General features: G+C 40.9%; 1 pseudogene and 1 gene segment (V, D, J or C); both read left to right on the top strand.

Annotated features, from left to right (window-relative positions):
• The first annotated feature begins 7609 nt into the window (after positions 1-7609).
• On the top strand, positions 7610-8058 carry LOC102872499. The segment is given in 2 exon segments: positions 7610-7655; positions 7742-8058. Coding segments are annotated over 2 exon segments (363 nt in total).
• Positions 8059-14517: 6459 nt separating this feature from the next.
• Positions 14518-15373, top strand: LOC102872103 (annotated as a pseudogene).
• Positions 15374-17009: the final 1636 nt, after the last annotated feature.

Here is a 17009-nt window from a genome sequence, read left to right as displayed (position 1 = left end):
TCTAGATAGGTTCACTCGCAAGTGTCTCAATTTATGGTTGGCTATTTAAAAGTCAGTTGGACCTGAGGGTTTAGTGTTATTTTATGTTGGAAGAACATTCTTCTAAGCTGTACAGCACTCCTCTGTCAATTTTCTGCACTGAGGTAATCTAGGTTTACTATGATGCTGAACCTTGTGCCATTGGGGTGTGTGTGTGTGTGTGTGTGTGTGTGTGTGTGTGTGTGAAATGCCATGATGGCTGTCCATGGTCGACAGTATTTAGTAGAGCTCCTAGTTTAAGACAGTTTTGGAAGCAGGAATGGCATCCAGTTCCTAAACCACATGTCTCTGGAAACTCTAAGAACTTGGAGAAACGACGGTAGTTATAGAAAGGATTCAAGCCTTTTGTTCATAGGGTTGATGTGGGCCATGCTCAATTCGACAACAATCAATAAAAACAATTTTAAATAGTATTGTTTCTTGGCTTCATTCTCTGTGTTCTCTTTGTTTCGAGAGGTCTTCCACTGACTTTTGGATATTGATCTTGTATACTGCCACCCTAATAATTTTTTCATTAGCTCTAGCAATATGTTGTTGTTGTGGAGTCCTTGGGGTTTTCTGCATACACTGTCATATCATCTGTATTTAGTGACATCTTAGCCATCTCTTTGCCTATCTGGAAGCCTTTAATTTCTTTCTCTTGTCATATTGCCTTAGCAAGTATTTCTAATACAATCTTGAATAAAAAGGGTGACAGTGAGTATCCTAGTCTGGTCCCTGTTTCCAGGAAAATGTTTTTAGCCTTTACTGAGAATGATACTGACTCTTGGTTTTACATATATACTTTCCACCATGTTGAGGAAATTCTCTTACACACATATTTTTCTGTGTGTCTTAATCAGGAAGGGGTGTTGGATTTTATCAAATTCCTTTACTGCAACAATTGCTCATATAATAGGTTTCTTGGTATTCGCTTTGTTATGTGAATGGCATTGATTGTTTTTCCTATGTTGAACTATCCTTGTATATCTGTTACAAATCCTACTTGGCCATGATGTATTCTTTTTTAGATGTTCTGTTGGATTTTATTAAAGATGATTTTGCTAAGGAGTTTTGCATCTGTGTTCATAAAAGATATTGATTTGCAGTTTTCCTTTTTGGTAACATCCTATCCTGGTTTTAGTATTTTGGTTTTCGTGCTTCCTCCATGAATTCTTAATGCTGTAAGGTTAACTCCTCTAGATGTTTAAAGACAGTAAGTACAATTTTCATGTTTTCAGTTTCCTTCATATTTTTCCTGTCATTAATATATTTGTTGAAATATTGGATATTTCAATATTGTTATTTTTAACATTTACATTAGGCTCACCTTTGAAATATCATTAATATATTTAAATAGATCTTATGATACAGTTAAAAATATTTTAAAATATAATTAAAATGGATTTTGTTACATTTTATGTCCTAGGGGAAAATTCACTTTATAATTCTAGCCAATTTTTTCCCCTCACAAAAGATGGAGCACAGGCATGTTGTCTTTTGGGCAAGAGTAGGGATTTTATATGAAGATAATCTACTCTAACTCATGTTGAAATAGTTTCATAATTTAATTTTTTTTTATTTTACTCTACTCTTGCTCATCATAGCCATTTTCTTTGAGTCTGAGAGGAAAAGAATCCTCAAATTGTCACGTGATACCTCAGTACTTGTTTCCTCAATAGTTCACGAAGGTGATTTCAATCATGTTAATAGGATTGTCATGCTATTTATTTCTGTTCTGAACCGAGGACACCTCTTTCAACATCCTGAGCCATATGCAAATATTAGAAGCCCTATAGAAAGTTGTTTTTCATTATTCTTAGTATTTTGAAGACCTGTTATTTTCAGAAGTAGTTGGGCAAACCTCCTTTTTAATCTGACTTTATCGATATTTTGTGGATAGTATCAAATTAGGTATAACATTGATTAAAAATGGGAATCCTGCTTCAACTATTTATATCCTCCCAGAAGAGCTGTGGGTGAGCATTAACATTATTGGTAAGTACATTCGTTTTCTCCTGGACACAAGAGCCTACTATTTGATCCTAAAAGCCTTCTGAGGTCCCAACTCTTCTCACTATTTCTTAGTTGTTGGAATTGATGGAAAACCTCATAAGCAGTTCCTTACTTCACCTCTGCCTTGCATGTGGACTTCTGAGCTGTAAAACAACCCAGTGGTAGATGGAATTTGGTCCAGAACTTAAGAACAATAAATGACATAGTTGAGCCTCTACATCTTGTGGTTCCTAACTTTACACTATAATAGACAAAGTGCTAGTCAATAAACCTTTTATTTTAAGAACTACCTTCCCTCTGTAACTTGATTTGTGCCACTGTTAGAACCTCTACTTGGAATATTATTGCTTTTAACTTTTGACTCATGTACTTTTAACTTGTTAGTTAAATTTGTGTCTTCTAGGCTGCAACAGTTCCATGATATGGCTAAGCACAATTGATAACAGTGCATCTAAATTCCGAAATCAATAGTCTATGTGTTTCCTATTGCCAAAGGGCCCTTTAGAGTAGTGAGAGAAGATCTTTACCCTGAAACCTACAGTGCCCCTTTTCAGCCGGAAGTAGCTAAGGGAATACGCCACCCCCTTTTCCTAATGGATCAGGGTGATGTCTCTCTCAGGGAGGAGTGATAGCGAATGTCAAAGGACACACAGACAAAGGAGATTAATCAGAACTGGCTTTGACAAACACTGTGGCAATGGGACAATTAAAACATACTTTCAAGGAGGAAAAAAAAGAGGAACGAACTGTGGGGGTGGGAGGGTAGAGAAAATAGTGCAATAGGGAATGAATGGAAACCCAAAAAGCTCTGTAAATGTTCATTAAAATTAATAAAATTTAATAAAAACAATGGGAATCCCAAGACATTATTTCTGTTCATGCAAATTCTAAACATAAAATGAGAAACAGTTGTCTGAAACTAATAAGGTATCATTTCATAGTTTAAAATCAGGGAAAGTTGTATCCTTTTTCCAAAACTATAAAACCTGTATATTTAACGTATACTATGAGAAGCTGGACAATATAAAGAAGGTGCATCATGACTGAAGAAGTCCAATCAACAACCTGTGTTGTACAGATAAGACAATTTTACTTGAATAAACAGGATTTGAAGCACTTTCTGTAGAAAATGAAAGACTATAAACTTCAATATGGGTTATATCGGAACATCAAGAAAACGAAGCATCATGAGAGATTGAGAAAAGAAGTTGCCAAGAATTTTCGTTTACTTGGAACCATAATAAAAAATTGTGCTAACAGCAGTGCAGAAATCAAAATTATGTGTTGCTTTGGGAAATTTTGCTGTCAAGGATCTTTCCACCTTCTAAATAGCAAGGATGTCAATGTAAAGACTAATGCACACCTGATCCAAGACATGGTCTTTTCAGTTAATTCCTATACATCTGAAATTGGTAAATGAATAAGGTTAACAGAAGAAAAACTGATTTCATTGCATTGTGGTGTTGGAGAAGAATAATGATAACGTTCCACAACAACAAAGAAGTCTGTCTAATAGCAGCCAGGGTGCTTCTTAGAGGCTAGGATGGTGAATGTGATAGACCTATTAAAACCAATCACAATGTATGTAACTGCTTCTGTTTTGCAATGTGATATGACTATGGAGCTCTTTTCAGAGAAATAGGGCATGAATTTACATCTGTTGTCTAGCCATTCAAATGGATCTCTTTCTCTCTATCTCTGTCTCTTCCCCCTCCCTGACACTCTCTTCCTCCCTCTATCTCCCTCCCTCCTTCCCTCTCTTTCTCTATTTGATGTTTATACCTGGAGTTATAAAATGTGCTTTTAGTAACTTCTTTTATTTCCCTCCCCTTTACTTGCCATTTTCTTTCCCTCATCTGGCCAATCCAGCAATGCACCCCTTGTTCCTGAATGTTGTCATACATGTAACGTTTAGTTATAACTTATAAAATTTATAGCTTATAAAATTATAACTTATAAAAATGATTATAATTTAACTATAAATTATATTTAATTCTATAATATTAATATATAACATTTAATTTAGAACCTTTCTTCCCCTCATCTATTCTACTACAGTGTTAATTTTCTATCTACTCTTTTCCCACCCTCATCTGTCCTATTTTATAATAGTGGTGTTGTATAGTTTTTAGCCTTTTGTAACTGAGGTATTTCACTCAATATAATGTCCTCCAGACTCCCACATGTTGTGTAATGTTTTATGAGTTTGTTATTTTTTAGGGTTGCATAACACTTTGTGAATGCACCTTAGTTTTTCTATCCATTTGATTGTTGGTGAGCATTTGTGTTGCTTCCACCCTGGAATTTTCTCTTGAATGATCAATATGTTAATGAGAACTCCTACATTCAAACCTGGCTTTTACCATGATCTACCTCACTGGATAACCTCTACCCTACCTAGAAATACCCTTGTCCTTTTAGATGATTGATAACCCTGAGTGGTCTTTGATGGATAAATATTTGACAGAAGGAATTGAGTCATTCTCAATTTTATTTATTTATTTATTTATGTATGTATGTATATATTTATGTATTTATTTATTAGCTTTTTAAGGTTCCTGGTCATATTCTCAACAATGGCGCACCAACCTTTACAGTCAGCTATCAGGAACCATCTACATAAAAATATAATGACAACACTGATTTCCTCTTAGAAGTTAGCATTATAGAGCCTTGTGGTATTGTGACAGAACAAGAGCAGGACTTAGTAGTTGAGGCACACAGCCAGAGCTGGAGGTCAGGAAAGGACTCCCTTGCAGAGTAGTGAGGAGCCAGCAGGGGGAGCTCAGGGCACAAAGAGCACATGGAGGCCACAAACCAGAATGGATGAAGAGTGTTTCTTGCAGGGTCTGGCTTTCTTTCTGGGATTCAACATAATCTTTTCTTTTATATGCTAACTTTTAGGAAAAAAACTTGTTCCGTGGGTACAGTCCGTATATACCCCACATGACCTCTCTATACAGACAAAGAGAAAACCACATCTGAAAATGTATAATTTCCTTTTGCTTGCCAACTTAGATAACAAGATGCCCACTAGAAAGTATCTCCTTGGATATAAAAAGAAAGAATTATAAGTCCTAGCGGAGCTGGATTTTAGATAAATACTTGGTATTATATATATTAAATATATAATTAAAGAATGTCATTGCAACGGAAATAATTTTCTTTTTTTCTGGGTTATGAAAAATATTATGAAGGCTAACCTACTGATTTTCTTGCTGCCCAGAGACACAGTAATTTCTTTCTGGGAAGTCTGATATATTTTAGTAAATTGTGAGATTAAAAACAGTGATTATTTAGCAAATATGTATTTTGGTCCAACTGCTAAAACCTAAAAAAACTGTCCAAACAAACAAACAAACAAAAAAAGACCTCTGTAATATCACCTCTTCCCATGCTCACCCCTCTGCTCCTACTCCTTCTCCCCTTGAATCCTCATGTATGTTTTGCTATTTATCTTTCTACTTTTAAAATGGAAAAGAAATGGAAAAGATCTGGAGGACCTGAAAAGACAGAGTAATGGTGGGCATCGTTCAATGGTGATTTATTTAATAAAACATAATGAATGAGAATGCTTGCATGAAACACACTGATAATGAAGAATAGTGTGAAAGACAGTGTATACAAACTGTGTAAGCAAATAAATACTAAATAAATTAAAACAATGAAACAAAACAAAAATAACCAGTTACGGCTAACCTTGAAAGGAATGGGAATCCCAGAGCACTTAATTGTGCTCATGAGAAACCTATACCTACACCGGAGACTTATATCAGAACAGAGCAAGGGAAGAGAGCAGGTTTTAAAATTAAGAAGAGAGTGTGCCAGAGTTGTTGTCTTTCTCCATACCTATTCAAGTTGCATTCTAAACAAATTATTTGAGAAGCTCAACTCTATGAAGAGGAATCTGGCATGAGGATCAGTGGGACACTCATTAATAACCTGCATTATGCAGATGACACATCTACTTGCTGGAAGTGAGGATAAGTTAAAGCACTTGTTGCAGAAGATCAAAGAATACAGTGTTCACCATGGATTGTGTCTGAATGTCAAGAAAACAATGATTCTTACCAATGGACTGATAGGCAATACCTTGAGTAGTAGAGAAAAAATTGAAACTGTCAAAACTTTCATCTTATTTGAATTTGTAATCAACACCCTTGGTTCTGTTGTTGTTTTTGTTGTTGTTATGTGCCTTTGAATCGGTTCTGACTCATAGCGACCCCGTGTACAACTCTGAAGCCTGCTCTATCTTGAGCCAATTTGACTGTCTCTGACACACCTACCCCAATTATCACAGTCACTGAGTCAATTCATTTCATCCAGGATCTTCCTCTCTTGCACTGTTACCGCAACCTTCCAAGAATGATAGCCCTCTCTAAAAACTGGTCCCTCCTTGCAACATGTCCAAGGTATGTCAGATGAAGCTTCAAAATCCTTACCTCAAAGAAGCAGCTTGGTTTTATCATCTCCAGAATGGAACTGTTTGTTATCATAGTAGTCTATTTTCCCAATGCAATTTGTGTTTTGATTTCCTTTGTACTAGCAGTCAGGAAATCAGGAGATGCATTGCACTGGGAAAGTCTGCAATTAGGCACCTTTCTATATTATTGAGGAGTAACGATGCCAGTTTGAGGATGAAGGTGTGTGCCTGATTCAAGTCATGATATTTCTGATTACACATTAGGCATCTTAGAGCTGGACAATGAATAAGGATGATAGAAGAAAAATTGAAGCTTTTGGGCTGTGAAGTTGGAGAAGAGTGCTAAACATATACGGATGGCCGAAAAAACAAGCAAATATGTCTTGGAGAGGGTGCAGCCAGAGTGCTCTTTGGAGGCAAAGATGATAAAGCTTTGCCTTTCATACTTTGGTTGTCTTGCTCGGAAAGGCTGTTTCTTAGAGAGGAACACAATTCTTAGAAAGATAGAGAGTTGGTGAAGAAAAGAAAGAACCTTGGCCAAGTGTATTGACATGCTGTCTGTCACAATAGGCTCTAATGTGTCATAAAGTATGAGAATCACACAGGATAGGACAGGGTTCAGATCTGTTGTTCACAGATGGGAAGCACTCGACTCAATGACACCTAACAACAACAATGATAGTTTTATTATTAATTACTAATAATTTTTTTAACTTATTCACAGGGATACTATTCTATCTAATAAAAATCAGAAGTTTTTAACTCTAATCTTTGAATCTAGACAGAAAAAGTATAGGAGCAAGAACATGATTATTCTGTTTTTTCCCTTTTCACACCCATTTTCTATGTTCCTCAGTGAGAAGGAATCTCCAGTAATTGAGGAACTTATCAGAAATCCATGACCTGAAATAGAACTGATGTAATCAATCAGTTGTGGCTTACATTCTTGGCATTACTGTCATTCAAATAATGTTCAAGTAAACATACTCCTCTCAATTTAAATCTTGATATATTCTTTTATGAATATGCAAACAAATGAAGGTCTACAAGGTTAAATATAGATATGTCTGTGTCCCAAGAACATCACCCCACGACCAGCACCTTAACCCCACCCCACCCACGAACAAGCCTTGAGATCACAGCTCTCTCACCATGGACTGGAGCTGGAGAATCATCTTCTTCATCACAGCAGCTACAGGTCAGGGGGTCCCTAGTCCCTGGGAGGAGGACAAGATTGTGGATATTCAGAAGGAATTTCATTTAACCCTTTTGTGTTATCAATAGGTGTTCATTCCCAGATACAATTGGTGCAGTCTGGACCTGAGTTGTCCAAGCCTGGGACATCAGTGAAAATCTCCAGCAAGGCTTCTGGATACACCTTCACAAGCTATGAATTGCACTGGGTACAGCAAACCCCAGGACGAAGGTTAGAGTGGATAGGATACATTAATACATATAGTGGTGGAACAAGCTACGCACAAAAGTTCCAGGGCAGAGTCACCATGACCAGAGACACATCCACAAGCACAGGCTACATTGAGCTGAGAAATCTGAGCCCTGACGACACGGCCACTTATTACTGTGCAAGATACACAGTGTGAAAACCACACCCCTAGTGTGCCAAAAACTCTACCTGAGGATGCAGCTGTGTTGGCAGAGGAGGGGACAATAATATATAGACTGCAGGTTGCCTTATCTTGGGGTTAAGTGGGTGAAAAAAGAAACAATAGTAATGTGTATTTATTTCAGTAAGATGTTGTTGTTATTGTTGTTGTGTGCCATCAAGTTGGAATTGACCCATAGGGGCCTCCCCAGCAGGTTTTAAGAGACTAAACAGTTTGAAAGGAGATTGCCTTTCTTTCTACTGTGAAGTGGCTTGTGGATTCAAACAGCACATATTTGGGAGGGCAGTGATATTCCTTACTATGAGGCTATCAGAAAGGACTTCAAATACACAAATTTCTCAGAAGGAAAATTTACATGTATGGTAGGATCATTTGCAATAAGGGCTTCTCATTTATTTTTATTCCTAGTTGTAAAACAAGATATGAATTGAGGTGTCAGCCTTGATAGATGGTGAAGTCATGATGTTTGACTGGCAGGATTTCTCTCACTGACCTGCTGAGGTCTCTTCTTAGTGAAAACTCCTTGAAGTCATGCAGGTTTTGGCTTGTGCATCGAACTTTGAGAAGAAAAGATAGTTTAGCTCCTATAGGTGGTGACAAGGATGGAATATTTTTCATCACCCAACAGAAAATAATTTCACTTCTGCCTAAGGCCTAAGATACAGTGAACTTTCAACATCAACCTGCATTCAAAATGTTCAAATTCATGAACTCACTCATATTTGCATGGGAGAGTATTGAACAGACCATGGACTGCTGGGAGAACAAACAGGTTTGTCCTTGAGAGGGTGAAGCCAGAATGTTCCCTGGAGTCAAGGATTCTGAAGCTTCATCTGACATACTTTGGCCATGATGCAGGGAGGCACTGGTCCTTGGAAAGGGACACCATGTTTGGGAGAGTGGAGGGATGGTGCTGGAGAGGAAGACCCTTGATGAGATGGATCGATTCTGTGAGTGGAGGGGTGGGAATGAATGTGTTTGAGACAGCGAGGTTGGCACAGGATAGAACGGCGTTTAGGGCTCTTCTACATAGGGTCGCTATGAGTCCCAAACGACTCGATGGCACATAACAACAATAGATATAGATATAGATAGATAGATAGATAGATAGATAGATAGATAGATAGATAGATAGATAGATAGAGATAGAGAGATAGACAGATATAGATAGATAGATAGATAGATAGATAGATAGATAGATAGATATAGATATACACACACACACAGATACCTCATTGACTTTGTCCTATAAATCTACAGATAATTCATTACAATACATAAAATCCATATAGCTTTTTGAAAATTTATCCTGATACAAAGTAGTAACGAGTTACAAATAACGAAACAAGAGAACTGGGGAAGCACATGTGCTTTCAACTACATGTAAAACACTGTTCAGTTCTGTGGTGCTAATACTGTCTTTGCTGACTGAAGGCTTTAACAAAACTCTGCTTTGGGCCTCTGTTTCAGAAGTAGTTGTTTCTGTATCCTCATAGAGGGCCTTCCTCTCCTGCGCTGTCCCTCCACCCTCCCAAGCATGATGTCCCTCTCTAAGGACCAGTCTCTCCTCACAACATGTCCAAAGTATGTTAGAAGGAGCCTCAGAATCCTTGCCTCCAAGGAGCCACCCGGTTTAACCCTTTTCAGGACAAATCTGTTTGTTTTCCTAGCAGTCCATGGTATTCTCAATACTCTTCTCCAGCACTACAGCTCAAAGGCATAAATTCTCCTTCTATCCTCTTTGATCATTGTCCAACTCTGATGCATAACAGGTGATTGCGAAGACCATGGCCTGTATCAGACGCACCATAGTCTCCAAAGACATACCATTGCTCTTCAGCACTTTGGAGAGGTCCCTAACAGCAGATTTTCCCATGGCAATGCACCTTTTAATTTCCTGGCTGCTGGTGCCAAGACTGTTGACTATGGAGCCAAGCAAACTAAAGCTGTGTACAATCTCAATCTCTTCACCATCCATCCTGATGCTGCCAGTTGGTTCAGTGGTGAGAATCTTTGTCTTCTTGATACTGAGCCTCAATCCATATTGTAGGCTGCAGTCCTTGACACTCTGCAGCAGGCGCTTCAGGTCCTCCTCAGTTTCAGCAAGCAGGGTTGTGTCATCTCCATAATGCAGATTGTTGATAAATCGTCCACCAATCTTGACCCCACATTTCTCCTCATAGAACCCAGCCTCCCGGATAATCTGTTCTGCGTATAGGTTGAAAAGGTATGGATATAGGATGCATCCCTGGCATACGCCCTTCCCAATTTTGAACCATGCAGTGTTCCCTTGCTCTGTTCTGACGACTGCCTCCTGGTCCAAGTATAAGTTTCGCATTAGAACGATCAAGTGTTGGAAGTGTGGAAAAGGACTCTAGTTTATCAGGGATGCAGATGGCTCCTGATATGGAAGACTCCATGACTCCTGTTTATAGGCTCGCTATGGGTCATGGTCAATTTGAAGGCACTTAAAAAAAAATTCCAACAACAGTGTGAGGTAAAGCTGCTGGGATCTGGGGTGGGGACAAGCTGGCCTCAAGAGGGGTCTCTGAAACTCTTCTGTGCAGTCTGTCTGGATTCACTTATAGAAGACATTACATGACCTAGATTCGCCAGGCTACAAGAAATTAACTGGACTCTTTGGACTGAAGTTCCAATAACAGTGAGTAGTGGTAGCACATACTCTGCAGACTCTGTGAAGATTCGATTCACAATCTCCATACACAGGGTCAAGAAAAAGCTACACCTGCAGGTGTGCATTCACAACCAAGGACACCATCCTTCCTGTATAACTGGGCAAGAGACATAGTGAGGGGAAGCCAGTGTGAGCTCAGCCACAAACCTTCCTGGGGAAAGAGCCAAGGTCACAGGACTAAGACCCAAGAGCAGGTTTAGATGTTATTTTTAAGGCCTGGTTTCCTGTTGTGGTCTGTGGATTCTTCTCTATCTTGCAGAGTCTCCGGGAAATCTTCCTCTTTTCATGATTCTACGCTAAATTCTAATATTGCCTAATTCAAACATCATAGTGTAGCAGGAGAAACATTCTTTCATGCAGAAAAGTAGGCTTTGGAGTTTGTGGGGAAAGCTTATGCAAAAGCTTGTGAAAGAACACTGACTCTGCCAGAATCTTCAGCTTCAGCATTTGATGAAGCTGAGGGACATCTTGGAGTTCTTTTCCAGTCAGAACAAAGTAAGATGGAGTCTCTGGTTAGTGAAAAGGATGCTTGTTTGAACCTATCCAGTGAGTCTTGGGAGAGAGACTTAGTGATTTGTTCATGAAATGTCAGACTCAGGATAGACATCTCAGTGAAATTTTTCAATTAGGATAATGTTGGAGATTATCAACAAGGAGGCATGTAGGTCATGGTTACTACCATCTAAAAGCAGGGGGAAAATCACATCGGACCCTCTTCCTCCCAAAGATTTCTATGCTTCACTATCAGAACTGGTTTAATTTCCTCCTAATGCATTTTGGTTTTTTCTTCTCCAGTTCTAACAATTTCCCATATTGTGGTGGCCTATCTGTTTCTGTGATGCAGAAACCCATGCCACCAGTATTGGAAATACCAGCAAGTTGTCATAGACAACTTTCAGCACAACTTCAAGACTATAAGAACTAAAAATGAAGGCTGTCCTTTCTGAGTAATGTCAATTTTCAGTGACTCCATATTCATATGAGAGTTCGGTGATGAATAAGTAAGATTCAGGTGGAATCAATGATTTGGGTCGTGGTGTCAATGAAAAATTGAGTATATGGTCGACTTCAAAAAGTAATAATAAATTTGTCTTCAAATAAATAAAAGCAGGGATCTCCTTAGAAGGATGGTAAAACTTCACCTCACATCCTTTGGCCCTGTTGTCAGGCAAGGACAGTCGTTTGGAAAGGACATTGTGCTTGGTCAGCAAAACACAAGCAAAAGAAAGGAAGTGTTCTTATCCGACTCTGACATTAGACTCCAGGGTGACTCAACAATGGGTTTTAGTACAACGGAAATTGTGAGGATGGTGCAGGATCAGGCAAGGTTTCTTTCTGTTCTACTTAACTCTATTATGGACTGGATGCACCTTGCTATCATCTAACCATAAAATCAACACACTCTATATTTAAATGTGTAATAAATAGTACTTGAGCTTATTTCTATAAGCCTTTGATTATTACACTGTCCATACATTTTTAGGCATTCTTCTTCTGTGGCCATGTATGTGCTGTTGTCACAAAATTTGTTTAGTATAGCCTTGCAATCATGTATATGATGTATCATATGAGTGAGTATGGGTATGTGGATATGTATTTGTATGTGTAGCTTCCCTAAATTTGTCCTATTATGAGTATAAATATGGATTATTTATTTACCTTCATAAAAATGAGGAATTTAGGGTTTATGTATGATTTTTCCTAACTTAAAATGAATATAATATATAACCATTTGATTTTGTGAAATTGCCCTCCAAGAATTCATTTGTTTAATTTTTTGTTTCATACAAATTTCATATACATTGTGATTCACATTATTATTTAATCACATTGTTTTTAATACAATTATTCCTATACACTATGTTTCATAAAATTAATCATCATTTGATGATACAAACTATTACCCTGTCTTTTCAGGTCCCATCAGATCTTTTCCATTTCCTTTACCTCCTCCTTCTACCTACCAAATTGTGCAAACCTGTGATTATTGCCCCTACCTGTCCTCACCCCTCTAGTCTAACCCCTTCCCCATTTCAGTCTCCATACTTTGTGAATTATTCTTTTATTTTTACAATAACAGGCAGTAATATCCTTATGAAACTAAGTTAGTGACTCGGCATAATTCTTTCAGTCTCTCCCAAGTTATGTAGTATTTTTCAAAATCATTGCTCCTGACTGCTGTATAATATTCCATTGTGTAACTGGACCACAATTTCTCAAGCCATTCTGTTGTGGTTGTACATTTGAGCTATTTACATGTTCTTGCGATGATGAATAATGTTACTATGAGCATTGGCGTACAACTCTCTGTTTGTGTCTCAGTTCTAATTTCTTTGGGATATATTCCTGGTATTGGAATAGTTGGGTCCTACAGAGTTTCAATGTTCAAGTTTGTTGAGAAAATGCCAAATTGCCTTCCAGAATGGTTGCACCATTTTGTAATCCCTCCAACAGTATGAGAGTTCCCACCTCTCCATATCCTATCTAACATTTATCGCTCTTGCCCTGCTAAACGTTGCCAGTGTTACTGATGTAAAATGGTATCTCATTGTAGTTGTTTTTTGTTTTTTTGGGTTTTTTTAATGATGCTTTGCTTTATTGCACTTTGCAGATACTGAGATTTTTACAAAGCAGAAGTTTCGGGCAACTTTATTTTGAGTGAATCTGTGGGTGCTGTTTTTTTCCAACATCACAAGCTCACCTGGTTTCTCCAGGTCACATTTTGATCATTCTCACAGTATTTCAAGCTTTTTTGTGTCACTGCACATTTATTAGACTATGGCATAGCATACATCTAACTTTTGTAAGCACTGGGAAACATGAAAGTTCATGTGACTTGTTTTAGTGCAACACGTGCTTTATTGCAAGTGTTTTTGGTCTGGGACTGAAGCCTTATCTCCAAGCTATACTGGTATGCTTCAAGGAGGGATTGAAAAATTGCCAAACCCTGTGGAATTGGAATGGTAAAACATGTCTCATACCAAGGCAACGACAACACCCACAACTGATGCTGAATTTCAAGTATACATCTTGATGATGGGGGAACAAAGTGTGCTCTCAACTTACCGTGCTTAAGGGAACACTGAAGAATAGATGGTATATATTACTCTTTGGTATTTTCTTATCAATATTCCTTTGGAGAAGTCTGTGATCTCCCTCAATGGCAACGGATACGTCTTAGTGCACTCATGTGGTACAGCTTCTCTCCCGCATGTGTCAGGCCACGGTTGGCCTGAAAACCTGCGGTCACCTGCCCCAGCATACTCGGCATGCCAGGAAGGCTTAGGGACTCACCAAGTGAATTCCAGCATCAAATGTATCTCTTTCTTTATAAGTCTCCAGCAAGTGCTCACTGAAAACTACCACTGCTGCCATCACTCATGCTTATGTCATGAGTTAGGTATTGGAAGTACTTCCACTGTATTATATTTAAGGTCACAATAGACTCTGGGACAGGGCAAACACTGCCATTCTCAATTCCCAACTGAGGCCAACTGCAGTCTTCTCAAGGCTTCTGCCAAGGTGAAGACCACAAAGAACACTCCTGGTTATGGTGAGGGGGGGTCTACCACTGTCATGCTCAGTGCTCTTTCCAAACATCTGGGAAACCTTCAACAGAGGCTGTGATCTCGCACCCATCTCTCGCACTACTCTGCAAATAACTCAATCCTGACTTTCCACCACCCTCTCTCCTCCTCGCCCCTCTTCAATGCTAGCCTTTCTGTGGCTGGAACTATGGAATGTGTTGGTTCTGTTGTCTCACCATTGTACGTGGCACGTACAATGTGCTGTTCGGAGGACAAGCCATCCAGAATGGAGACGAGTCCTTGTCTTACCTGCCCTCTCACCTCCACCCTGACCACTACTCCCGGACCAAGACAATCGCAGAGAAGAAGGTTCTGGAAGCCAATGGCACAGCTCTGGAAGGGAGCGGTGGCGTTCTGAGAACTTGCGCCTTGAGGTCAGCTGGCATCTATGGGCCTGGGGAGCGGAGTCACCTCCCAAGGGTCGTCAGCTACTTGGAGAGGGGGCTGTTCAAGTTCGTATTCGGAGACCCCAGAAGCCTGGTTGAATTTGTGCACGTGGATAACTTGGTCCAGGCCCACATTCTGGCCTCAGAAGCCCTGAAAGCCGACCGGGGCTACGTGGCCTCTGGGCAGCCCTACTTCATCTCCGACGGCAAGCCCGTGAACAACTTCGAGTTCTTCCGGCCCCTGGTCGAGGGCCTGGGCTACAAGTTCCCATCCACCCGCCTGCCGCTGTCCCTCATCTACAGCCTGGCCTTTCTGATGGAGATGGTCCACTTTGTCCTGGGCCGCCTGTACAACTTCCAGCCCTTCCTCACCCGCACCGAGGTTTACAAATCCGGGGTCACCCATTATTTCAGCCTAGACAAGGCCCGGAGGGAGCTGGGGTACGAGGCGCAGCCCTTCAGCCTCGAGGAGGTGGTGGAATGGTTCCGAGCCCGTGGCCACGGCCGACAGCCCCAGAGCCCTGCCTCCAGCTCTTTCGTCTGGGATGCCCTGCTTGCTGGCCGTCCTCCTGGTCACCGCGGCCCTCCTGTGGCTGCCTCGGTCGGCTGTCCTCTCAGTGTAAGGGACAGTCACTCATCACACCTCAGAGATGGCTTCCCGAACCACCAGCTTCGACGTTTGTCTGTGGTGAGAACTGTCATCACACTTTTGCTCTGGGTTATTGCTGAAGAACGGGTTCTCAGACTAAATCTTCATTTCCTACCTTCTTACTAATCCCTGGGGTGTGTGGGGGGAACAAAGCGAAGGGGAGGGTGAAATGGCACTTCCTGTGCCCTTGTATCTCAGAGGGAGCAGGGACAGCCCGAGAACTAGGCTTAAGGTGCACACGGTGGCCTTGAATTTCCCCGATACCAAAAATGCACTTGTTTCCACACCAGAAACTATGCAGAGACTTAAAACGCACTAAAATTCAGCGGATACAGGGTTGGATGGCAGCGCACTCTAGGCTTGAAAGAGTGAGGAAGACCCCCAAAGTGGGCCGGGGGCCTGAGGAGCAGTGCATCTTGGGAAGAAGGCTCCAGCTGCGCAGGTTGGGGGCTAGTGGCGTGAGGCCATAAAGGTGCCTGGGCCCAGGTGCTGCCCTTAGCTGTTGACAGGAGCCACCGCCGAGCGTCCCCCTCACTGCATTCTTCTGAGGATTAAGACAAAGCAGACAAGATACCACTCAGCACACACAAGCCTGTGTTGATGTTAGCGTCGTTTCTACCTTCCAGAGCGTTCTTGTCCAGCCTGCCGGCATGCCTTTGGCATGCCCCAGAGCCTGCAGTTAGCGTGTCAGAACGTCCCCACTGCTGGCAAAGCTCGTGCTCTCCAGATAGACTGAAGCTGGGGAAACACTCATGCTGAAAGGACGTGATCAAGCTGGATTTGCTTTTCATCAAAAAGTGAAGCATAACTCTAAGCTAATTGGCTTATCTGCTTAGGAATTTGGCTCTCAGAAGGCACTGCCCGAAGAGGAATGTTGTGAACAATGATGGGCTTGTCTAGCCACCCATGGAGGCACCATGAAATACGTGCCAGCCACATTGTTGCACGAGACCCCAAGTTAGAGACAACAGAACCAACACATTCCATAGTTCCAGCCACAGAAAGGCTAGCATTGAAGAGGGGCGAGGAGGAGAGAGGGTGGTGGAAAGTCAGGATTGAGTTATTTGCAGAGTAGTGCGAGAGATGGGTGCGAGATCACAGCCTCTGTTGAAGGTTTCCCAGATGTTTGGAAAGAGCACTGAGCATGACAGTGGTAGACGCCCCCTCACCATAACCAGGAGTGTTCTTTGTGGTCTTCACCTTGGCAGAAGCCTTGAGAAGACTGCAGTTGGCCTCAGTTGGGAATTGAGAATGGCAGTGTTTGCCCTGTCCCAGAGTCTATTGTGACCTTAAATATAATACAGTGGAAGTACTTCCAATACCTAACTCATGACATAAGCATGAGTGATGGCAACAGTGGTAGTTTTCAGTGAGCACTTGCTGGAGACTTATAAAGAAAGAGATACATTTGATGCTGGAATTCACTTGGTGAGTGTACACCAGCCTTGACGGCCCAGGGGCGGCAGGCCTGGAGGAGGTTGTCCGTGCGCTTCGCATTAACCTCCTGGATCCGGCATCTCTCCAGCTGCTCCCGCCCCGACACGCCGTGTGAGGCAATGTGGAACACACAGGTGACTGCCACATCCTGGAAAGCTTTCTCGACATCAGAG

Source organism: Elephantulus edwardii, unplaced genomic scaffold (genome assembly GCF_000299155.1).
Source record: "Elephantulus edwardii isolate Elephantulus edwardi_28Jun2011 unplaced genomic scaffold, EleEdw1.0 scaffold00019, whole genome shotgun sequence".
NCBI classification, from domain to species: Eukaryota; Metazoa; Chordata; class Mammalia; order Macroscelidea; family Macroscelididae; genus Elephantulus; species Elephantulus edwardii.
This window is presented reverse-complemented; position numbering and strand designations above follow the sequence as displayed.